At 39.0% G+C, this 22835-nt stretch overlaps 1 protein-coding gene across 1 annotated transcript in view; it reads left to right on the top strand.

Moving 5' to 3' along the window:
- The window catches only part of RSPO2 (R-spondin 2), a 185272-nt gene that overhangs the window by 111240 nt on the left and 51197 nt on the right, over nucleotides 1-22835 (top strand). Inside the window, exons 3-4 of the mRNA XM_006892347.1 lie at nucleotides 11644-11787; nucleotides 14224-14416. Coding sequence (XP_006892409.1) covers nucleotides 11644-11787; nucleotides 14224-14416 — 337 coding nt within the window. The remainder of the gene's footprint in view (nucleotides 1-11643; nucleotides 11788-14223; nucleotides 14417-22835) is intronic.

Genomic DNA, 22835 nt, shown 5'->3' with positions numbered 1-22835 from the left:
AATGAGAATGGTCAACAGGTTCAATATTTTATCTCCTGGTGATTAATGTTATAAGCAGATAATTCTGAGTTTGAAAAGTCTTCATCCAGTCTAGTTCCATTGCATCTTCTATTCACTTAATAGCACTGGAGTTTTTCACTTTCCCTCAGTTTATTTCTAAGCATGGAACATTGAGTCCTGAAACTTGTGGATCTGTCTTTTTTTTTTCTCTCTCTCTCTCCTCTCTATTGAAATATAATGAAGTCTCTAATGAGCTGAGTGTAACTAGATCACAACAACAACAACAACAACAACAGATTGTAATTTTAGCTTTTAGCACAGTTTTCACTATGAATGCTCTAATGAGAATACTGTACCAGTACGTATTAGAGATGTATGATTTGGGTAAAATAAAACTTTATTTGGGGGTATTTATAAACCATTGCGAGTTTTCAGAAGGAATGTTCAACAGCAGTATTTGCAGTTGTTAGCAAAACCTAAAAATATTTAAACAATTCTAAGAAACCTCATATTAAGTTGCATAGTCTAGTCTTTTCCATGTGAAAAATTGCTGAGAGTCTAATTTTAAATATCTTCTGAAACAATCTGCACTTTTAGTCTCTGCTCTAAATCTAACATGTGATAAACAAGCAGAGAAGCCACTAGGGGTGTCCAGAGGTTGGCTTGATGAATTCTGGTTCTTGAAATGACCATTTGAAGTATAAGTACTCTCTAATGAATGTCGGAAAGTCCCTGGATGGTGCAAATGATTCATGTGCTTGGCAACTAATGAGGGGATTTGTTGTTTAGAGTTTACCAGGAGGTACTTCAGAAGGAATGCCTGGTGATCATTTTGTTGTTGTTATTATGTGCTATTGAGTCAGAATCTATCCATAGCTGACTCTCCAATGGGTTTACAGAGACAGTATATTGCATAGAAGGAGATTGTCCATCTTCTTATGGAGCAACTGGTGGATTTGAACCATGTGCCATTAGGATTGCAGTGCAGCTTCTTACTACGAGAGGGAGAAATCATCTAATACTGAGAACACCATGATGCAAAGTTCTGCTGAGGCACATGGGCCTCTGTAAGTGTGAGCCCAGCAACTCAGTGGTAACTGGTGACTTGGTAGATGACTGCCATATTGGAAAGTGAGATACTTGGGTCTTGGTAATTGCCATATTATAAATAGTGATGCTGTCAGTTTGAAAAGAAAAAGAAGTGAAAGAATAATAAGTAATCAGATTCCAATGGATTTCTAAATATGAATCTGAAAGCTGTGATTAGCATGAAAAATACACATTTGTCCTTTAGCAGGTGTCTGAGGTACCTCTTATTTCTGATTTTTTTCTTTCATTTGAATGCAATATATGAATATATAATTTCACAGTTGGATTTAACAAAGCTTGAGGTGTCTATGCTTTTAAAGTTTTCATTTTTGTGTACGTGAGTGGCCATGTGGGCATATGCAGCTATACGATAGACCTTGTCCTCTGGCATTATCTGGGGAGACAAAACTAAGACATTTAACATGATGATGTTGTTATAGCCATGCAAGCAAAAGAAAAAGGGGCATTTAATGTGCTCTTTGGCTTCCCTGAGTCTTGCCTCTTTTCTTCTGCCCCATGTGTTGTTGGGCTCCATCCTAAGTCTTTTTCCATTTCTGTCACTTGGAGCGATCAGCGTTAAGCTTCCTGAAGTTTCTCACTATTCTTCAGAGCTCTTTGTATCCAATGAGCTGTTTGTGCTTGTTTGCATACAAAGAGCTGCCTGTTTGTGTACCTTTCCCCTCAGGAAGGTGAGACCCTGGAATGCAGGCCCCTTGCTGCTTCACCTGGATGCTTGACCCTCTCTAAATAAAGTGCCATTTTGATTGTATTCCTACATGATTAAGAATAACTGGCTGCTCTTCGTTAATCCATTTACCTATCATCTTAATTATTTGTTTGTGTGCACCATCAAATAGGATCTGACCGGCACAGGAAGAGATTTCCCTCCTTCTCCAGCAGAACATCTGGTGGATTCGAACAGCCTACCTCTGGGATTGTAGTGGAGCTTCTCGCCGCTAGGCCACTGGAGCTCCCTTCTACCTATCATCTAAAACCTGATTTCATCTTTGTTAACTTTAGCTCTTCAAGAAATATGTTGATTCAAACACAGCACACAGAGTTCATGATTCTGCCTTGCATTGGGAGTCTCTGAGGGGTGCAGATAGTTAACTCACCAGACATGCCCATGCTTAACTCACTAGACGGCCAAGGGGAAGATGTGTGGTTTGCATTCATCTAGAGATGCCTTGGGAGAAAGGCCTGAGAATCTACTTGTGAAATAAAAAGCCATTGAAAGCTCCATTGAGCACACAATTCTGCTTAACACACCGAAGTTACAAAGGTCAGGACCTACCTGGAAGGCAGCTGGTGTGTGTGTTGTATGAAAATAGATGAGAAGTAGACTTGCTCACCTGCAGCCTCCAAACCTAGGTAGCTGTCCCCACCTCTACATTCCACTTCATTCGAGCCAGGCTTCCTGGCCCCGTCCCACACCAGGGTGATTTCACCATTACTTACTCAGAATGTAGTTCTCCTTTATCCGTGCTCAGCTTTGGACTCCCCTGCTCACCTGGCGTTCCAAGTACCAGGCACATGATGTCTGCTACACCTCCTGATTTCTTTCCATATTAATGCTGGCATTCTAAATTGTTAGAATTGCTTTCAGGTACTTCCAGTACTTAAATACAAGAATGGCTTTAAAAAGTTTTGATCTTCTACTTCCTACACAACATGCCTCTGGAAAACTCTGATGAACTTTGATAAGTGATGAGAATTATAGAAAGGCTTCAGACCTCTTGTTCTGAGGGTCGCTATAAATTGTGCTCGACTTGGCAGCAATCAACAACAGCAACAAGAAGCATTAAGTACACCTGAGCACTTGTGTGCTCAGTATTTAGCTATTAAAATAATTGCTCACTTAAAAGCTTATGCTAAGCATTTTGATATTCGAGGAATTGAATTTTAAATGGTAATTTCTATTTGGATTGAGGCTCAATGTCAAGAAGACAAAGATTCTCACCACTGGACCAATTGGCAGCATCAGGATGGATGGTGAAGAGATTGAGATTGTACACAGCTTTAGTTTGCTTGGCTCCACAGTCAACACTCTTGGCACCAGCAGCCAGGAAATTAAAAGGCGCATTACCATGGGAAAGTCTGCTGTTAGGGACCTCTCCAAAGTACTGAAGAGCAATGGTGTCTCTCTGGAGACTAAGGTGTGTCTGATACAGGCCATGGTCTTTGCAATCACTTGTTATGCATCAGAGAGTTGGACAATGACTAAGGAGGGTAGAAAGAGAATTGATGCCTTTGAGTTGTGGTGCTGGAGAAGAGTATTGAGAATACCATGGACTGCTAGGAAAACAAACAGATTCATCCTGGAAAGGGTTAAACTGGGTGGCTCCTTGGATGCAAGGATTCTGAGGCTCCGTCTAACATACTTGGGACATGTTGTAAGGAGGGACCAGTCCTTAGAGAGGGATATCTTACTTGGGAGGGTGGAGGAACAGCACAGGAGAGGAAGGCCCTTTATGAGGTGGATTGATTCAGTGACTGGGGTAATCGGGATGGGTGTGTTGGAGACGGTGCAATTGGCACAGGACAGAGAAGAGTTTAGGGTTGTTGTACATAGGGTCGCTATGAATCGCAAGCAACTCGATGGCACATAACAACAATAGCAATTTATATTTGTTCCCTTGATAAGGATGAAAACTCCACTGCGTGCCCAGAAAGGAGCTGAGTTTAAGACATTCAGCTAATCAGAACGTCACGAGTTCAAACCCACCAGTCACTGTGTGGGAGAAAGGTGGGGCAGTTGGCTTCTATAAAGATTTAGAGCCTTGGAAACGTAGAGGAGCAGGTTTTCTCTGTCCTCTGAGCTACAGAGCTCTGGTAGCCTAATGGCAAGAAGCGACGCTGCAGTCCCGAAAGCATGCAGTTTGATCCCACCAGCTGCTCTGTGAGAGAAGGATGGGCAATCTCTCCATGTGATTAACTACCTCTGAAAACCCACTGGAGGGTCAGCTATGGGTTGGTTCCAACTCTACTGTTGACCACAAGAGCAGACTCAGAGCTAACTCACTGGTGATGGACAGCTATGTCCAGCACTGTCAGAAACAAGGAATTTGTAGATAGAACAATGAAAGCAAGCCAGAACAGACTTGGTCCCTTTCCTTCACCACCATTGCATTGGGCATACACCTCTTCTCTCCACCATGTTACACTGCTCTGGTCCCTAAGTGCCACGCTGTCACCGTTCTTGGCTTCAGCACCTCCAGGCTGAGCAAGGAATGGGTATTATATGATCATGTTCGCAGAGGCTGGCACAGTACCTGGCACATTTTAGGTGTTTGGAGAATGTTTGGAATGAACCGTTGAATAGAATTACAGTGTTTCATAAAAACCCTCCAGCAGTGCCTGGAGCGGGTGCCGTGAGAGAACAGAAGACCGCTCCCCTGTCTGTTTTCTGGCCTCTTGGCCTGGGATAAAACTCTCTTGCCAAATGACAGCCTTGTCAGCCTGCATTTTGGACACAGTTTCCCTTGGACAGTGATTTTACTTAGACCAATATTGGCAGCGCACATTCAGCGGATTACATATTTGAGGAGGCATTGTAATTTGGAAGCATGTAAATTGGCCAATCCTGGGTTTTATATTTCTGCCCTAAGACTCACAGCCCAGGTTTTTTTTTATTAGAGAAGAAGAACCATGTTTCACAAATTTGGAGATACTTGGGTGGGGTTTTTGGTTTGGTTTTTTTTTAATGATTAAACTTTATGCATAAAGTTTTCTGAGGCTTAAGCATCTCTCCTATTGGTATTTTAGAATTTGGTTATTTATAAAGTTCACATAGCTTTTCCTGGAGCATTGTTGAGAGCCTGTTAACACAGCAGCTATTTCTGGGGGTTAGACCTGATGATGTGCCGTTCAGGTGAGGGAGAGGGTTTCTATATTTGCCTGCAAGCCTTCTGTCCTGCTTTGTAGATTTACAGTGAGCATATTTCACTTTTATAGAAAACAAGTTAATAGAGTCAATGATAACCTCATTAGCATAATAAACCTAAGAGTTTCTTGGGAGTACTTGCGGGCCCTGGGGGGAGGGCTAGGAGGGGGGGAATATAGGACTAAATGTCATGAGTAATGTTTCCAGAGCTGTAGGATGATGTCCTTATGGTGACCCCAGATGTATCCACATAGAAGAACATGGCTCCAAAAAGTTGTTGTTGTTGTTGTTTTAATATTTTTTAGTAACTTATTTGTGTTGTTGCTATTATCAGGGAAGATTATATGCCATTTCAGTGATTTACACATGTACACTTCAGTCACGTTAATTATACCGTTTGAGTTCTACTACTATCCTCAGCCACCTTTTCTGAGCTATTCTTTGCTCATTGATGTATATTCCTGTCTCTAAAGTTTCCTATTAAGTCTGTAGAGTTTTCAATGCCTGATTTTTGGGTTTTTTTAAAATATAAATGAATTTCTATTTGAGCAAAAATTGACAAATCATTGGCATTTCATTTGTAGACATTTCATTGTATAACATAATTATCCCTGATTAATGTCATTAATGAATTCTGATGTGTTGGAAACCCCTTATTGTGTGTTGCCTTTCTCATTCATTTTATCGATTTATTACTTTTTACTTGACTCTCCATTCTTTCCCGTATTTTTTAACCTTCCAAAATGGATTCTACTGATATGGAAACCTTTCTTTAACTCTTTGTAATGGTAGTCTTGCACCACAGTTGTCCTTTTGTGACTGATTTTTGTTCCTCAGTGGAATTTGTCTTAGATTCACCCTTGTATAATATTTTAGAGATTGTTGGTATTTAATTTAGTAATCTGTAAATGGTGTGAATGTATACCAGTTCTTTTAGCCATTTGTTAATTGGTGGACACTTGGATTGCTTTCAGGTCTTTGCTATTCTTAAAAAATAACCAAACTCCAAACCAGCAAAACAACAAACCACAAAACTACAATAAAAAGGGGTATGTAAATGTTAGTTTGTGTCCCAGATCTTATTTCTGGGAGAACCTTATAATGAGATTTCTGGGTTAAGTGCTATGTCTTGTTCTAACTTTCTAAGGAAGTGCCATGTTGCTTTTGTTAGGTGCCATTGAGTCGAGTATGACACATAACGATCCTAGGAATAAGAGATCTGAACCCTATTCTGCCCGGTGCCATTCTTAAACTTCCTGACACGTAGGAGTCCATTGAGCCAGTCACCACATCAGTCTACCTGGTCAAGGGTCTACCTCTTTTTAGCCAACCCACCACCCTTCCAGGCATCATGGCCCTCTCTAAGGAATAGCCCCTCCCAGCAACATGCCCAAAATATGGGAGGCAAAGCTTCATCATCCTTGCCTCCAAAGAGCACTCCAGCTGCACCATCTCCAAGACATACTTGTTTGTTCTTTTGCCATCCATGGGATGCTCAGTGCTCTTCTCCAACACCATAGCTCAAAGGCATCTGTTCTTCTGTCCTCCTCTCAGCTCTCAGATGCACAGCTAGTGATTGGAAAGAACATGGCCTGAATCAAATGCACCTTAGTCCTCAAATCAACATCATTATCCTCAGTAATTTGGAAAGATTGCTGACTACAGATTTTCCCCAGTGCAGTGCATTGCCTTTTCTCCTGACTGCTGCCACCAAGGGTGTTAATTATGGATCCAAGCAAGATGAAGCTATTTACAGCTTCATTTCTCTTCTCCATCCATCTTGCTGTTACCTGTCAGTCCAGTGATAGGAATATTGGTTTTCTTGATATTGAGATGCAATCCATACTGAAGGCTGCATTCCTTGATCTTTTGCAATAAGTGCTTCAAGTTGCTTTCCATAGTGAACCATTTTATATTCCCACAATTTCCTCACACCCTTGCCACCATTTGTTGTTTGCTGTCTTGTTGAATTTGGCTGTTGTTGTTGGAGTAACACTGCTGTGTTGGTTTGTATCTCTTTGGAAAGGTCGAGGGTCAGTGAAAGACAGACCCTCAAGGAGATGGAGTGACATAGTGGGTGCAGGAATGGAATCAGTTATATCAGAGATGATAAAGATGGTATAGGACAGAACATGAGGTCTATTGTTCATAGGATAACTTTGAGTTGCACTTGCTGACACTTAAGTCTCTGACCTTAAGCATTTATTACTGTTTTTTCAGTTAAGAATAGATTTTATGTTCACATAGATTTTTTAAAAAATACTGGTTAATTTACAAAATTAAAATACACTGATTTCAAGAACAGATTCTTCCAATTTCCCTTACTAATCCCCCATCAAATTGTATAGCCTTTATTTCTTCATGTGTTGGTCATCTAAATGTTCACTTTGGTGAGGTGTATAAATAGGGCGTTTGTCTTTTTTTTTCTCTGAGATATTGGAGTATAAATTTTAGAGATTAATTCCTTGCCAAATGTATCATTGCCAACTTTTTTCCCCAGCCTATAATGCAGCTTTTAATTCACTGACGTCAAGTTGGAAATTACACGTACTGACACTCTAGTGGGTTTTCAGAGACTGTAAATGTCAGAGATTGTCCATCTTTCTCCTGCGAAATCTAGTCGATTTGAACCACCTCTGTTTAAGTTGGCAACACAACTTGTTACCCACTGTATGTTCTCTTTTTACTTTTGGATAAATCTTACTTTAAAAAAATGGATATATCTTTAGAAGGACGTAATGGTTTAATTTTTAAGAGGTCTTAGTTGTCTGGTTTATCTTCTGCCGTGTATGAATTTTCAGTTATATTTGATAGTCTGTGCGTTAGATTAGGGCTCCTTTGTTTCCTCAAGTTTTAATTTGATAATCTTCTTAGTTTTAGGTTTCATGTCGAAGTCCTTGATTCATCCTGAGTTAGTTTTTGCATATGGTGTGAGACAGGGGTCTTATTTGCATTTCCTGCAGGTAAATATGTAGTTTTCCCTACACAATTTATTAAAGAGGCTGTTTTCCCCTCGTTTTAATGTTTCATGTCTTCATTAAAGATTAGTTATCCATAGATGGATGGGTTTATTTCTTAGTTCTCAATTCTGTTTCATTGGTTTTAGTAACAGACACTGTATTTCAGTGACTTCTTTTTTTTTTTTTAGAGGTAAATCACCAGGCTTTTCTTCTGAAGTTTCTCCAACTTGATTCAGACGTTAAACATTTTGGCTAACAGCTAAGCTTATGAAACCATTTATACCACCCAGGAATCCCATTCTATACTGCCTACAATATTTCCCTTGTGATTTGAGTAGGAAGGAAATGTGGCATTGAATGTGTGAAAACAAAGGACATTATAGAGGTGGTCTATTGAATATGTATTTTTGACTCTACCGCAGGTTCAACCTTATTATTTAAAGGGTATCGTTTCATGCACTCAAATCTGAAAAAACTAGTTTGACATAGGATTGTGTTGTTGTTGTTGTTGTTGTGTACCATCAAGTCAGAACCAACCCACAGCTGACCCTCCAGCAAGTTTTCTGAAGAAGTTAATCACAGGGGAGGAGACTATCTGTCCTTCTCCCATGGAACAGCTGGTGGCCTCCAGCTGCATGCCTATAGGATTGGAGTGTAGCTTCTTGCCACTTGGCTACCAGAGTTCCCTTAAATACCCTTTATTAAGTCTTACTAGTTAAAATAAAAAGGGTTTATTTCAGGATGTAAATATGGTGACTTTTTTAATATGCTGGATCAGGGATGTGTTTTTAGCTTTTCAAATTTTAACTATATAAATATATTCATATGGCTCAAAAATTATATAATTCTTAACATAGTTAAAATTTCTTGTACCTCTCTCCAAACTAATGTCTCTAAGCTGCACATATGCACGCACACACATGCAATCTATAGTTTTACTCCGTCAATCCATGCATATCCAGGCCAGATAGATCCTGCAACTGGTCTTTTTTTCACTTAACAAGAAATAGAACTTATCTCAAGCATTTTCTTTAATTCACCCATGTCTTTTATTGGGTGTCAGATTCTGCAGTTTTAATGTATTTAATGTTATTTAATGTTATTCTGCTTACATCTTGAAGACAGAAGATGAAGTTTTTTTCTAGTATGATTTATGCCTGAAAAGAATCATAAGGGACTTTATGGAGAACATTTTATAAATGGATATTAGGAGTATAGAGTGAAATAGGCAGAAGAGCTAGAATAACAATAAAGATCATTCCAGGATCTTGTGAAATTAATTCCAAATGCTTATTGCTGTAACTTTTGTGCAAGAAGCTTACTGATACAGGCCCTGCTTTAAAGAGAAATCAAGCTTACAGATAACAGCTGATTTATTAAGTGCATGCTACTGGGGTTTCCCCCCCCACACCCCTTCTTAATATAAATGCTTTATTCTTTTTCATCCTTAAGTTCTGTTTTAGCCTTTGGAACTTTTATAATTACTTCTTGGAAAAGAATTCTAACAGGAAGAGTTGCTTGCTTTTTTTTTTTAAAAAAAAAAAAGGAGCAAGAAAACCAACAATTTGTGGATGCAAGGGTCATGTATTTTGACCATGATTTAGAGGCTACTGACCAGCTGTCGGCCACTATTCTATGAAAATACAGGTTACAGACTTTATGACTACAAATGAGCCTTTTATGGGGTGATAAACAGTTCTTTTGTACCCATCATTCTTCCCCCTTTTTTTTTAAAAAAAAAAGAGCAATAGTGTAATTTGACTGTGGACTTCAACCCACACTTAGTTGGTGTTCTTAATTTGGTAACTTTTTAGCTGTTAAATAAACTGCTTCATGGTGGCCATTTAATATAGGAAAACCTGTTTAGAGTCAAAATTGAAAGGTAAAGATTTTCCATTTTCCTTTTATATCTTTTTTAGAAACTGCTATTTATAATGCAACCTGTTTTAATCCAACTATTTTTCTCACCTTTAAATTCTACTTTCTTTTCTCAATTTAAAAAAAAGTAATATTCAGTAATTTCTAATGTCAGACACATTTTCTACTGTGTTCTATTTGTCTTTATAGGAGTTCTAGATTTTAAAGCATTTTCTGTTTCATTAAAGTGCTAAATACAGTGCTGGCACTCAAAGACTTGGGAAATGGGACATTTTTATGCCATGGAGTTCTCATCGAGTTTCATATGCTGTTTATTACTATCAATTATGTCTGTTATAAATTATAATGTATTGAAAATCTTTTCAGTTAAACAATGTTCCAGCCTTCTGCCTTTTCTTCTTCTTGAAAGAGTAGTTCAAAGTCCTTCCTATCAGGATAGGTACCACTATATACGTGTGTGTGTGTGTGTGTGTGTGTGTACACACACTATAGAACCGAGTGCAGCTGCCTCGTAGTGTTTCCAAGGTTACAGTTCTCTAGTGAGCCTACTACTTCTTCCCTTCTGTAGAGAAGCAGGTGTGCTTGAACTTTCAGTCTTTTGCTTAGCGGACTGACACTCAATAAACTACTAGGGTTGCTAGGACATAGTCTTTAGAAGAAATATGTTCATAGGATGTATTTCTTTTCACCTCTAAATACCAGTGATCCCTGGCTTTGATAAAGAATCTGTCCTAGAATATCATTCACTCACGAGTTGTTGAGTTGGAAGCTACTCATAGTTGATCCTCTTTGGGTTTTCCTAGCTGAAGTCACATGGAAGGAGTTTGCCCTTCTTTATTCCTAGGAGCTTCTAGTAGATCCAACCCACTAGAAGGGGAAAAGAACAGACTTTGGAGGCAGACAGCTCTGGGTTTTCAGAACCAACTTGGCCACTTCTAGATGTGTAGTATAATCTGTGTTAGTCTGTTTTGTCTGACATACTTTGGACATGTTGCAAGGAGGGACCAGTCCTTGGAGAGGGACGTTATGCTTGGGAGGGTGGAGGGACAGCTCAGGAGAGGAAGACCCTTTGTGAGATGGATCTATTTAGTGACTGGTGTAATGGGGGAGGTGTGTCATATATGGTGAGATTGGTACAGGATAGAAAAGAGTTTAAGACCGTGGTATTTAGGGTCGCTATGAGTCACAGGTGATTTTATGGCACATAACAGCAACAACTTCATTTGTAAAACAGAGATACTACTATTAACATTACAATACTCATGACATTATTGTGAAGATTAAATGAAGATGTGTGAGAAAACTACTTCCCCAAGTCAAATTACTGTCCGACAGTAGACACCACTGTTGACTGTGTACTAGGAAATAGACCATGCATTTTAAAGTATTTTCAAAATTACGTTTCTTAGCTTATTTATTTTCCTGAATTAGAAGAAGTGGGTTATTTTCTTTTTTTTTTTGGGGGGGGGGTAGGCCCTTTGAAGGGCATATCAGATTTTAATCCCAGCAGCAAAGCAATTAGGAATGAAGGTGTTTCCTTTTATAATATTTATTCCTTTGTTTTAATCGTTTGGACAGTTGCAAGGACAGGTCTCCTCTTGCTGACTGCAGTGGAACGGCTAGTTCTCCCTTACGTTACTAATGTGGTGCACTCTTAGAAGAGGGTGGGAAGGACTTAGAAAAAAAGGTGGCACTGGGGAACAGATGGTCTAGAAGGCATTTCTCGGATCCTTACAATGTCAGTGGGGTTAAATGGTGCGTTTGTGAAAGTTGTATTTGCAAATTTCTTTGCTAGATGGTTTCCCTTGAATTTCTTTTCATTTCTTTTTTAAGGATGCCGAATAGAAAACTGTGATTCTTGCTTTAGCAAAGACTTCTGTACCAAGTGCAAAGGAGGCTTTTATTTGCACAGAGGCCGCTGCTTTGAAGAATGTCCAGATGGTTTTGCACCATTAAAGGAAACCATGGAATGTGTGGGTGAGTGGTTTTTCATGCAAGTCTTCAACTGGAACTTTTACTTTAACACTTAGTCCTTTAAAAATGTAGGCTGGATATATTTGGCAAAATCCCCCATTTGTTTTCTCTTTGCTAATTATACCTAAAAATGATTTTTTATGCAGACATTCTGAATTCTTTAGGCATCATGATCAATAGTGTTGTATATTGCATCACAGTCTCCAATTTGTCGAGTTAAACTACTTATATATTGGTAATAACATTTTTATGATCTATACGATCTCTCCATTTCATAGTATCTTAATAAATTGGTAGTAACTGTTGGAGAAAAATTACAGGGAGGGGGGTTTGTTTTGTTTTGTTTTTGCTTTTTTTCTTTGTTGTGTACTGTCAAATCTGATCCCACAAGGACAGGAGGAGCCCCTCCTCCTCCAGGGAAGCATCTGGTAGATTCGAACCTTGTGCCTTTGGGATTGCCGTGCAACTTCTTGCCAGTTAGGCCACCAGAGCTCCCAACTTGTTTTTTGGTGGCCTAGTGGCAAGGAGCTGTGCTGCAATACTGAAAGCAGTTGGTTCGAGACCACCAGCTGCTCCACAGGAGAAGGATGAGCAATCTCCTTCTGTGAAATTACTGCCTCTGAAACCCACTGGAGGGTCGGCTGTGGGTCAGTTCCAACTCAATGGTGCACAACAACAACAACAACCGTATCTGTTAGCCATTGGATTGTTTTTGTATGTGTATTGATAGTCTTCTTAACCACATTTCTCAAAAAATAATTTGAAGATTTTTTTGTGTCTACCAAATATGTTTTATTGAAGACTGTCTATTGAAAAGAACATTAGAACAATTGTACTTAGTCACTAAATTTAGAGACTTTGTGTACATACTCTGACTTACACATAGGATGTGTACCATCTGTGAATAATAATTGGGACCACTTTATACATTTTGTGTCTTTGAGTGTTTCCAAAATACTTTAGCCTTTTTTGTATAATGGATTAAAAGATAAAGATCCGTCAGTGGCTGCATGGTGATGAATGCCCGTGTCTAATCATCGGTGTAATGGATTCAGATATCTTCTCACTCCTGAATGTTACCTGACGTGCTATGCAGCTGACGCCATGTACCACAGAGCTAAAAACGAGACTTTTCTTCTCTCTAGAAGAAAGTCCTAAATGAAAAGCAACTATATTCTGCAGAAGTATTGCTGACAAAGTTTGTAAATATTCCCTGGAAAACTTGCAGAGAAGACATTTATGTGCGGGAGATTGGGAGAGGTGTGCTTTGTGCTTCTGTTTGTGGGAAAATGAACATGTACATGCGGGAACATTGTCTTGGAAGCGGGAAAGTCACTGGAAGGGTGTAATTTAAAGCTGGATTGCTTTCGTGAGGCAGGGCTCCTACATTGAAGTCTACAGATACTCAATGGAGATTTTTAAGACAACGAATGAAAAAGTAAGTGGTCTGTGTTACCCTGAAGAAAATTCCTAAAATAGCTTTGAAAATCTAAGAGTGGCCAGATGCCAGAGGAGATTAAGAATGCTGAAATACCTTGTGTGGCTTGTGGGCCCTATGTCCTCATTAAATTATATGATAGGCGCTTTTTTGAGGATTTTTTTATTTGAAGACCATTGACTTGATGAGAATACCTTTGTATTTTTTTGCACTGCCCCTTTTGCACATACTGTATTGGGCAAAGCTGCTGCAAAAGACCTTTTTAAAATGTTACGGAATAATTTCCAAGTTTACTTTTTAAACTCTAGTAAGATATAACGCCAACATAGAAAATGTTATTGATTGCCTTTGAGTTGAGCACGACTCATAGCAACCCTGTGAACAAAAGGCCTGAAGACCCTCCACAACTATCGACATTTATCAAAGTTCATAGAGTTTCTGGAGGCATGTTGTTTAGGAAGTGAATGCTACTAAATACAGTAGTTTCCAAATGCCCGTTGGAAGAATTTGGAGAATCAGAAAATGCAAACCAATCTCTCATCCTCGACTCAACAGCTTTTAAAAGAAAACAAACATGTCGTGGATTTGGTGGGAAGTGCATTCAAAATTGACTTGTAAAAAAATTTGTCTTCTGTTATGGTGTGTAAATAGTGTCTTTTATTTTAAATTTAGCTGTGAGATCTTTTAAAGATTACAAACTTCAGTGTCATTGGAATGAAACAGTATTTTTCCCTAAAAAAAAAACAAAAACAAAAACAATACAACCCCAAAAAAATGAACTCTGACAAATTGAAAGTCACAGCTGTGTAATTACTTTAATGGCATTTGTTTCTTGTTTGAGATAATTTATTCTTCCCCAAAGACAAGTATAGGTCTTTGTGGGCTGTTAAATTTAATTTTTGGTATCTGAAGGAAGAGAGGGAGTGGAGGATTTAATGGAGGAATTTTGTGACAGTGGAGCACATGGATACCAAATTGCTATTTTGTTTTCTTTTTGTTAGAAGGATGTGAAGTTGCCCATTGGAGCGAATGGGGAAACTGTATCAGAAGAAATCGCACGTGTGGATTTAAGTGGGGTCTGGAAACCAGAACACGGCAAATTGTTAAAAAGCCAGCAAAGGATACGATACCATGCCCAACCATTGCTGAGTCCAGGAGATGTGTGGCGCTCTTGAGACACTGTCCTGGAGGTAAGTGTGGATAATTAGAGCTTTGTGCTGTGTGTTGTCTAAGTTCACCCTACTCTAGCCACCTTTTATCCCAAGTGGGATTCTTTATCCATGAAGGAAACCTGATAATAGCCATTGGGAATGAGTAAAAACTCTACACTGTGCTTATTTAGAGACAAATATTTTACAAATACTTGTAAAGAATATAACGTAAACTTAATTTCATGAGATCTAAAAGATCATTTGGAAGAGTAGATTCCAAATGAGATTTTCAAAAGGCAACCAAGTTTGCATCAACTTGTGCGTGTGTATTTGGTCCATGTACCATGAAACCAGGCTCACATGAAACCAGGCCTTTGAAGCTATTCTGAGAGAAGAGAGACAGCCAGCTTTCCCTTGAAAAGGGTTTCAAATGGAGAAGTTTATGGGATCTTTAGAATCATCTGCATCATGACTAGTTGAAGATGACAACTTAAACTTTCCCAAACAGTGGGAGGAATAAGTGATGTTTTAATGTTACCACAATTGACTATTCCTTTTTGTTTTGATAGTAGTTTGTAGAAAACAGCTACTGGTATTTGTGTGTTTATGTGTATTTTTGTAGTAATTGTGCTGATTTGTAGTAATTATTCTTTAATAACAAGATTAGGCCTATTTAGGAATTGGAAGCAGCGTGTACATAACTCTGGTACTGGAAGCCAAATCAATACTATGAGTTGCAGTTTTCAGTGTTAACACAGTGATTGTTAAAGCATCAGTTGTGTCACTCGATTTTATCACTGGCAGATACTACCATATATTACGAGGGATGAAATTGGTATTTTCTAGTGCACAAAGCAAGAAAGCAACAAAGTTGTCTTTGGAAAATTGCCTTGTGAAAGAATCAAAGCTTTTATTTCCTTCATTCTTTCTCTTGGTACATTATTTTTCAATATTATGACTATAGTCTGGAAAGAGAACTCACATATTTTGAAACCGTTTTCACATACATATTATCCTGCTTCATAGAGAATATCTATGACCCATGGAGAAAGATAAAACTTGAAGACTCCAAAGAGCCTTTGAGAACTATTAGCTCCAGGTTCAGAAGCTACTATTGGGGAAAACAGCTTTTCCTCTCGAATTAGTTTTGCTTTTTCTTTGCTTGGTTTTTTGAAACAACATTTTCTTGGGTCTGCTTTTCACTAACAAGGATGGTTTTGTTCCCTTAAACTGGGTATTTTTCAGTCAAAATATAAGAAAATATTTTCTTACAAAACTAATAAGCCACTTCTTGGATAGCTGAGAGCGTTTAACCTGCAACCTTGTGCCTAAAAACAAACCTGATGTATTCAGGTACGGCAAAGAAAGGCTTTCTTTGTTGTATATTGTTTATATAACTACCCCCTGATTCCTCTTCCAGCAACATGGTCCCCCCAATTGTGGTTTACGTTAATAGCAAAAATTAACCTGAAAATGCTCCTATAACAATCATGCTTATGTGTAACATGAACCAGGACTTTTCCGTCCCCTCCACAATCCTGTGTTTTGACCTAGCCCAGCCTTGCTTGAAACTTGTGTAGATAACAGCTAAATTGTTAAACTATAATGTTTATTGCATCCGTATTTTTTAGGCTACTAACAACAGTTTACTGTCTCTAATGGAATATAGCCTGACACTGTCAGTAATTCAAATTGTGCTCAAATGCCTCTATATGGTTTACTAATATTCTGGGTTTGTAACACATGAACCAGTAGTACATTTTTATTTCATTCATGTTTAGGTTTTTTACCAAGTTTGTTTATTGGAAAGAACAACACTCACTGTGCTAGTCATTTTTAGTGTGATAAATTCAATTTCTTAAAAGAAACTTCTGGGTTCAGGAGGTTTTACAAGTTATATTGAGATTTGGATTTGTTTTATTAGAAAGAGAATGAAAATTTAATTGATTATTGCTGGAAGTGGCAGATTACTCTGCCATAAAATACTTTTTACTAACAAATGTAGGGGATGAAAAGTAGAAAATTAATCTTGGAACTGGAGCCCCATTTGATAGAAATTGGCATCATTTCCAGTGGTATATCCCACCTTGCCTCAGGTATGACTGAGAAAAGTGCTTTTCTTTAGTGCGTCACGGCAATTAATGGGAGGATGGAAGAATCGAGAGGAAACATGACTTTATCCCATTTTACATCTTGATTTGATTTTAGTGATCTGCTTTGACAAACCATGCAAGAATGGAAGTCGTAATCAGCTGGGGAACACAGGCATTTTTTTCAGATCTTTTCAGCATATGTGTAGAGGTTTTTCTCCTACTGGAGCTGATCTTAACCTGATCGCCCACGAATGCAGCCTTAACTCCTTTACACTGAAGTGCTGCTACATTAAAATCAGCTGCTTTTGATTGCTTAAAGGTATAAGCCAGAGGTCAGTGTAGTGAAACAGTCACTAAGTGTAGAAGAGATCACATTGAAAACTATTAAACATGAGAAAAGAAATGGCCCTGAGATATATTTTCAAAATGGTACTTTGCCCTAGCCTTTTTTTTTTTGGTAAGTGGCATGTGTTTATTTGCTTTGAAAAAAAGGAAAAGATATGAGAACATCTTAGGTAGTAGATTGATGAACTTTTAAAATGACTCAGTATTCATATCCAATCTGTTCTTTGCTTTTTTATTGATCTACACCCCCCCCCAACATTTTCCGTGAACCCGTTGGGTGTCTTGTACCCCCCAGCACTCATTCTTGGCAGACTTCGTGTAGCAGTGTGGGTCTCTGCACCCTTGTTGATGTTGTGTGCTGTCGAGTTGCTTGCGACTCGTAGCGACCCTGTGTACAAGAGCCCTAAACCCTGCTCTATCCTGTGACAACCTCACTATCTCTGATACCTACCCCATTACCCCAGTGACTGAATCAATCTATCTCATCAAGGGTCTTCCTCTTCTGCACTGGCCCTACAGCCTCCCAAGCATGATGTCCCTCTCCAAGGACTGGTTTCTCCTTGCAACTTGCACCCTATCAGCTTATTTATTCCATGATTCTTGGCGAGTCACTTAACCTCTCTTGGCCTCTATATCCTCATTTGTAAATCGAGAGAATTGGGATAGGCAATTTCTGTAAATCTGATGCTTCCAGGATTTTCCAAAGTAGGTAGACACGATCTGTGGCCGTCACATGCAGGGGTAGGAAGACACTTGGAAGTTCAAAAGCACATTTTTTTAAGTTAATTTTAATGAAAGTTTACAGAGACTTAGGGTTTTCAGTCATTCATTGTTGCACTTTTCTCCCTGCCCACCCCTGCTCCCCATTCACTCTTCTCCTTGAAAAGAAAAACTCCTTCATTGTTATGCAATACCTCCCCCAAGTCCACTCCACTATGCAGCCTTCACTCTGGACTTCGGTAATGACAAGAATACCCATTTGAATGGATAGAGAAGCTCTGGTATATTCACACAATGGAATACTATGCAGCATTGAAAAACGAGGAACTCATTAAATAGTATGCAAAATGATGACCCTGGAGGACATTATGCTGAGTGAAATATCTCAGTCACAAAAGGACAAATACTGAATAGGGCCACTGTTCTAAAACGGGACTGACATCAGGGTTGAGGGAAGACAGAAAAGGGCGGAGGAATGGTGTGTATTGCATTGAAACAGATGAGGCAAAAGCACATTTTTGAAACAAAGGAACCAAACTCTTTGTCTGTTGTGTCACCGTGCACTTGCTGAGCCTTCTGCCGCTGCTGGTGGCTGGCTACCTTCCTACTTTCAGAACGAAACTGTGCTTTCAACCTTCAAAAACCAAGTGAAACTGTATTATTCCGCACGTGACCTTTGGTTTAGCTACCAAGGTTGGAAAGTGAAAAATGGAAAAGGTGGATATAAATAGGAAGAACGAAAGACAGTAGGAAAAAGAGAACAAAGGTCAGTGGATCAGAGAAACAAATAAACAAAAATAACAAACAGCGTAGAAACAAGGAAAACCTGGAACTGATTATTTGAAAATGAAGACCGGATTCGCTGCAGAAGTTAACATTTGTCACTCTCTGCCCTGATACACAAACCAATAGTTTTTCACGTTAGGACTAATTTATTTTGTATAACCTGAAACTTATACCGAGACCAAGAGGCTGTTGTCTGAACAAAGCAAAGGGACACTTGACCGTGTGGTTTAAAATATTAATAATAATAACATAAAATAAATGTATTAGGACAATATCCTTTCTCTGTACCTATTCAGTGTGTATATTGAGCAATTAATTTGAGAACCTGAACTTTATAAACATGAATTGGCATTAGGATCAGAGAAGGACATCAGAAACTTGCATTATGCAGAGGCTTGCTGAAAGTGAGGCAAACTTAAAACACTCGCTGCAGAATATTGGAGACTATTGCCTTCAATATGGATTATAGGTCAGCCTTAAGGAAATGGAAATCCTTGCCAGAGGGCCATGAGGTAACATTATAAATGGGAAATAAAGATTGAAATTGTCAACTATTTTGTCTTACTTGGATCCACGGTCAGCACCCTTGGTTCTAGCAGTCAAGAGATTAAAAAAAACCAAAACAATATATTGCATTGGGGGGAAAAAATCTATCAGGAACTGCTGATGTACAGTGACATCAGTTGAAAAACTAAGGAGCACCTGATCCAGACCATGGTCTTTTGATTACTTCATATGCATCTGAAAGTTGGACAGTTACCAAGGGTGACAGAAGATGAATCTGTTCCTATAGGTTTTGGTGTTGGAGAAAAGCACTGAATATTCATGGACTGCCAAAAGAAAAAAAAATATGTCTTAGAGAAAATACAACTATGGTGCTTCTTGGCTGCAAAGATGATGAAACTCTGTCTCACTCACTATGGTTATGTTGTTAGAAGGGGTTACTCCTTGAGAACAATACTTGGAAAGGTAGAGGGGTCAGCAAAAGAGAGGAAGTCCTTCAGCAAGACACATTAACACAGTGACAGTAACAGTGCGCTCAAGTTTATCGTTGAGAATAAGGATGACCCAGGATAGGGCAGGCTTCGGATCCCTTTCATAGGGTCACTGGGAATTTTAATTGGCCTGATGCCATCTAACAACAACAACATAACCTAGTGCTTTAAGGGACTTGAAGGGATTACAAGTCTAGATCATGTTGTGTATTAATAGAAAAATATAAACATGCCCTTGTCAGTTATTTAATTGACAAAGGAGAGAACCAAAGGGCGGTTGCTGAGATGTGAAGTGGGAGGGTGCTCATGGACAGAAAACAGTGCTGTCCTGTGGAAGTGGCTATAATCTTCCTCTCTCTCTCACAGGCTGATGACCACCATCTCACCTTTGAATAGTCTGTCTTAACTGTATGGGTGTCTCCTTGTCTGTAGCCCCAAGGCAAGTGTTTGGGTGATCGTGGGAATATACTAAGCAGATGTTTACTGAGGTTTGCTCAGCATTTCAGTTATTACCTCAGACACTGGATCAGCGAAGTCTTTATAGGGCTTTTTCTAGTGGGAAAAAGGACATCATTACAAAGTAAAAAAAGATTAATAGAAGGTCATATGAAAATAAGGACTGTAAAAATAAAATAAACCAAACCAGAATAAGAAGGCAGCGAATGCCTGGGTTGAGTTGAGAGGAGTGACATTGATTAGAGATCTGAGAAAGGATGATATAAGCATCTTTTTTTTTTGAAATTTTATTTATTTCCTTGGTGTTGTGAATATGCACAGCGAAATATACTGCTTCAACAGTGTCTACGAGTACAGTTCACTGACATGGATTCTATTCTTTGATTTGTGCACCCTTTCTCACCCTTCTTTTCTGAGTTATTTCTCCCTCATTAATATAAACTCACTGCCCTCTGACATTCTTATCGTCTGAATCTCTAATCTTTTGAATTTCAGTTATCCATTTGATCCCATTTAGATTGTTCTAAGGAGAGCATCATTCTCTTGACATACTTTTTTTACTAGTTAAGCAAAGCTGCGGTTTGGCTTTAAAAATACTTCAGGGGATATTTAAGTTTTAAAACTTATCTCAGGGCATTAGATGAAGGGCTAGAACAACCTCTGGGTCTCTAGAAAGTACAAGAAAATTAGAAATTATGCTCTACATTCCTTCTGTCTTGATCAGGAACTGGATAAAAATGTTCAGTAATGGTAGTTGGGCACCATTCCGTGATTCTGGTCTCATGGCAAAGAAGGCACGTGCTCATGGGGGCAATTAGCCACACATTTCATGAGGGTTACAGCTGGTATATGGGAAGAAGAACATGAAGTAATGGAAAACCTCAATGATGAAGGACGGTAGGGCTGCACAGCCTGTTACAGCAGTCCCTGGGGTTATGAATGAGCTCTGTTCCTGTGCTAACAACATACAGTGAGGCTAAATAAGAAACATAGGTACCTGTTCTGATTTGACCATGAATTTAACATAAAAGATACTTTTAGGAACAGAGCTCATTCATGTGGTGGGTTAAGTGTTGGGCCGCCAACTGGAGGGTCAGAAATTTGAACCTATCAAAAACTCCATAGGAGAAAGATGGAAACAATGTCTTCCTGTTGAGAATTGTTGTTGTTAGGTGCAGTTGTGTTGACCACAATTTACAGTGAACCCTATGAGAAACAGACATTTCTCCTATCTTAGACGTACATCACAATCTCTACCTTACTGAACTCTACTGTTTCAGTTACTGTGTCAGTCCATTTTCTTGGGGGTCTTCTTCTCTTTCGTTGACCCTCTGATTTTCCCATCATGATATCTTTTTCCAGGGACTGGTCTTTCCTGACAAGATAACTAAAATATAACAGATGAAGTTTCAATATCCTTACCTCTGGAAGAACTCTGTTGTTGGACTTCCTACAAGACATAGTTGTTCTTTTGACAACCCATGGTTTATTCAGAACTTTTCACCAGCACTGCAATTCTGAGGCATTGGGTCCTCTTCGTTTTTTTCTTATTTGTTGTCCAAATTTCATGTAAAACAGAAAAGTGCTATCTCTTGAGTCCGACTGACTTTCCTCTTGAGAACTTTATAGAGATCCTTGAAAGTAGACCTGTCCAGTGCAAGATACCTTTTGATTTCTTGACTACAGCTCCCATAGGTGTTATTGTGGATCCAACTAAAATGAAATCATTAACAACTTCAGATTTTTCCCTATCAATGATGTAGGTGGACCTATTGGTCCATTGTCATTTTTTCCCCCCATTGTGTTTTTTTGACATTGAAGTGTAACTCATATTGAAGGCTGTGATCTTTGACATTTTTTGGTAAGCACTTCAAGTCTTCTTTGCTTTGTGCATTCAAGATTGTATTATAGGCATAAGGTAGCTTGTCTTTGAGTCTTTTCTCCAGTCTTGGTGCCACAACTTCAGATGCCCAAAGGAGAGTCACTGCTAGTGGGAATTGACTCACCAGCAGTAGGTTTGGTTGGCTGATTTAGTGCAAGGAAAATCTTAGAGACTCCTCGGTGATTGAAACGCTGTTCACGAAGCGAGTGGAGGTGATTCTGATGAAAGAGTTGTTGTAACTAGTAATTAGTTCCCTTCTTTTAATTTGAAGGCAGATTTACATAGCATTAAAGGACAAGTGCAAGTTTAAGTACAGCTTTTAAGTTTGACAATTTGTAATCTGGAAACTTACGGTACTGTAATTTATCAGTAAATTGTACACTTGTCTGTAAACGGAATTGGCAAAAGTTGTGTGATAGGTGTATTGTAGTGGTAAAAAAGAGAGTAGCATTTGAGGCTGCTGTGTACAGCTCTATTCCTAATTTGTTCAGCTAAGAAGTGCAGACTCAACAGTATTTCAAACGTTTCCTCTACTGTGTAAGTCCATGATTTCTAGCATCAATATTCCCTCCCTCATACAGTTACCTCGCTCCTCTCTGACCTCTGGGTTCGATGTTTTGCTCAGGGGGCTCACAGAGATTCAGACCCATTAGAAGAATGCCTCATAGGACTGGGGGTGATTCAGGCTGGTGTTGCAGAGACTGGTGAGCAGTGTGGCCAGATGCTGTGTCCCACTGTCTCAGGCTAGCCAGCATCCCAAAAAGAGAGTTAGCAGTGAGCTCATAAAAGCCTCTAGTAGGGTAGGGCTTGTGTCACATGCAAATCCTATCTTTTTAATACAATAAATTCTTGAGCACAAAATAAACAGTTCATCAATGGCTAGGAAAGACATTTTGATCAATATGTCTTTTGGCACCACGACAACCAAACACTTCCTACAATTTGCTTTCTTGTTTTGGTAGTTTATGGTCACGAGACATCTAATGGTTGCCTCAGAAAAGTGTGTGGTTCTTCTGTTCTACCTCCTACTTCATTGATTCGGTCCTGGGAGGCTTAAATGCTTGTGAGCAGTTATCCAAGGCATAGCAGTTAGTCTCTGTTTACCTGGAGTAATAGGAGAGCCAAGAATTAGGAGTATATAAAATGTAAGAGAGAAGCCTTTAGGAAAAAAAGTTTTTTATTTTA

This window comes from Elephantulus edwardii, unplaced genomic scaffold, assembly GCF_000299155.1.
Source record: "Elephantulus edwardii isolate Elephantulus edwardi_28Jun2011 unplaced genomic scaffold, EleEdw1.0 scaffold00114, whole genome shotgun sequence".
In the NCBI taxonomy this organism is placed as follows: domain Eukaryota; kingdom Metazoa; phylum Chordata; class Mammalia; order Macroscelidea; family Macroscelididae; genus Elephantulus; species Elephantulus edwardii.
Note: the sequence above shows the minus strand (reverse complement) of the source record. Positions and strands in the feature narration are given on the sequence as shown.